Below are 1,291 nucleotides of genomic sequence, written 5' to 3'. Positions count from 1 at the left end.
CGTCAGTTGTCACTCACCAAAGGTAAAATTGTAATTTCCCCAGTCTACAAAACAAACAAACAAAAAACCAACCAACCAACCAACCACACAAGCCATTTGGAGCAATTGTGGATAGTCTTTGTGGATGTAGAAATATTCCAAAGGGCGGGGGGCTGAACACCTTGCAGTTGCCACCAAAGTCAAAATGACAACAGACAAAAATGTGATAGAAAGATGTGAAGGCCTCACTATGTGCCCACTGGTCCCTGTGCCCACTGATCTCGGTGCACACTGATCTCCGTGCACACTGGTCTCCATGCCCGCTGGTCTCGTGCACGAGCCTGTCTGCAGTGACCTTTGAGACCAGGGAGCTCTGTCTACAAACATGGTCAGCACTGAAGATGTCTTTCTCATCATGATAACTGGAGAGCTCATAGCAGGCATACTGGGGAATGGATACATTGGCCTGGTCAACTGCATTGACTGGATGAAGAAGAGAAGGATCTCCTCACTTGATTACATTCTCACCACGTTAGCTATTTCCAGAATATTTTTAATTGGCTCAATGGCACTAAATGGCATTCTACTGGTTCTGAACCCAGATATTTATGCAAATCTCAAAGTCCAGATAGTTCTTTTTAGCTCCTGGACGCTCTTCAATTACTTCAGCATGTGTTTGGCTATGTGCCTCAATGTCTTCTACTTCCTCAAGGTGGCCAGTTTCTCCCATCCCCTTTTCCTCTGGCTGAAGTGGAGAATTGACAGAATGATTCACTGGATTGTCTTGGGGTGCTTTGCCATTAGTTTGCTGGTTGGCTTTACAATGGTGATAGTCATGAGTTACAATGATAGGGCTTATGATGTGCCAAGTCAGAAACTGAGCAACCCTGAAATGTTCAATGTAAGTAAAAGTCAACGCTTTGAGCCAATAACTTTATTTAACCTGCTTGCAATGATTCCATTTACTGTGTCATTAATCTCAGTTTTCTGTTTTATAATATCCCTGTGGAGACATATTAAGCAAATGAAATGCAATGCTACAGGTTATAGAGACCCAGGCACAGAGCCTCATGTCAGAGCCATGAAAATGCTGACTTTATTTCTCTTTTTCTTTTTTATCTACTGCGTGTTTTCTCTTTTCATTACTTTCAGCTACCTTATACAAGAACAAAAGTTAGCTATGTTGTTTGGTGAGATTATAACAATTCTGTATCCTTTGGGTCACTCTCTGATATTAATTGTTGGAAATAATAAACTGAGACAGGCTCTTATCAGGATGCTGATGTGTAGAAAAATAGTGCGTGTGATGTAA

At 41.8% G+C, this 1,291-nt stretch overlaps 1 protein-coding gene across 1 annotated transcript; it reads left to right on the top strand.

Moving 5' to 3' along the window:
- Positions 1-364: 364 nt before the first annotated feature.
- LOC122127033 (taste receptor type 2 member 8-like) lies at positions 365-1,291 on the top strand. The gene has a single exon (XM_042701549.1). It carries the CDS (start codon positions 365-367, stop codon positions 1,289-1,291), a length of 927 nt encoding a protein of 308 aa, XP_042557483.1.

The sequence above is a fragment of the Dipodomys spectabilis genome, unplaced genomic scaffold (genome assembly GCF_019054845.1).
Source record: "Dipodomys spectabilis isolate Male_0828 unplaced genomic scaffold, ASM1905484v1 ptg000296l, whole genome shotgun sequence".
Lineage (NCBI taxonomy): Eukaryota > Metazoa > Chordata > Mammalia > Rodentia > Heteromyidae > Dipodomys > Dipodomys spectabilis.
The sequence above is the reverse complement of the archived record's forward strand: the minus strand, read 5'-3'. Positions and strand labels throughout refer to the sequence as shown.

Bases quoted from the DNA above. Each gene is read 5' to 3' on its own strand.
- LOC122127033 (XM_042701549.1), top strand. From the start codon at position 365: ATGGTCAGCACTGAAGATGTCTTTCTCATCATGATAACTGGAGAGCTC.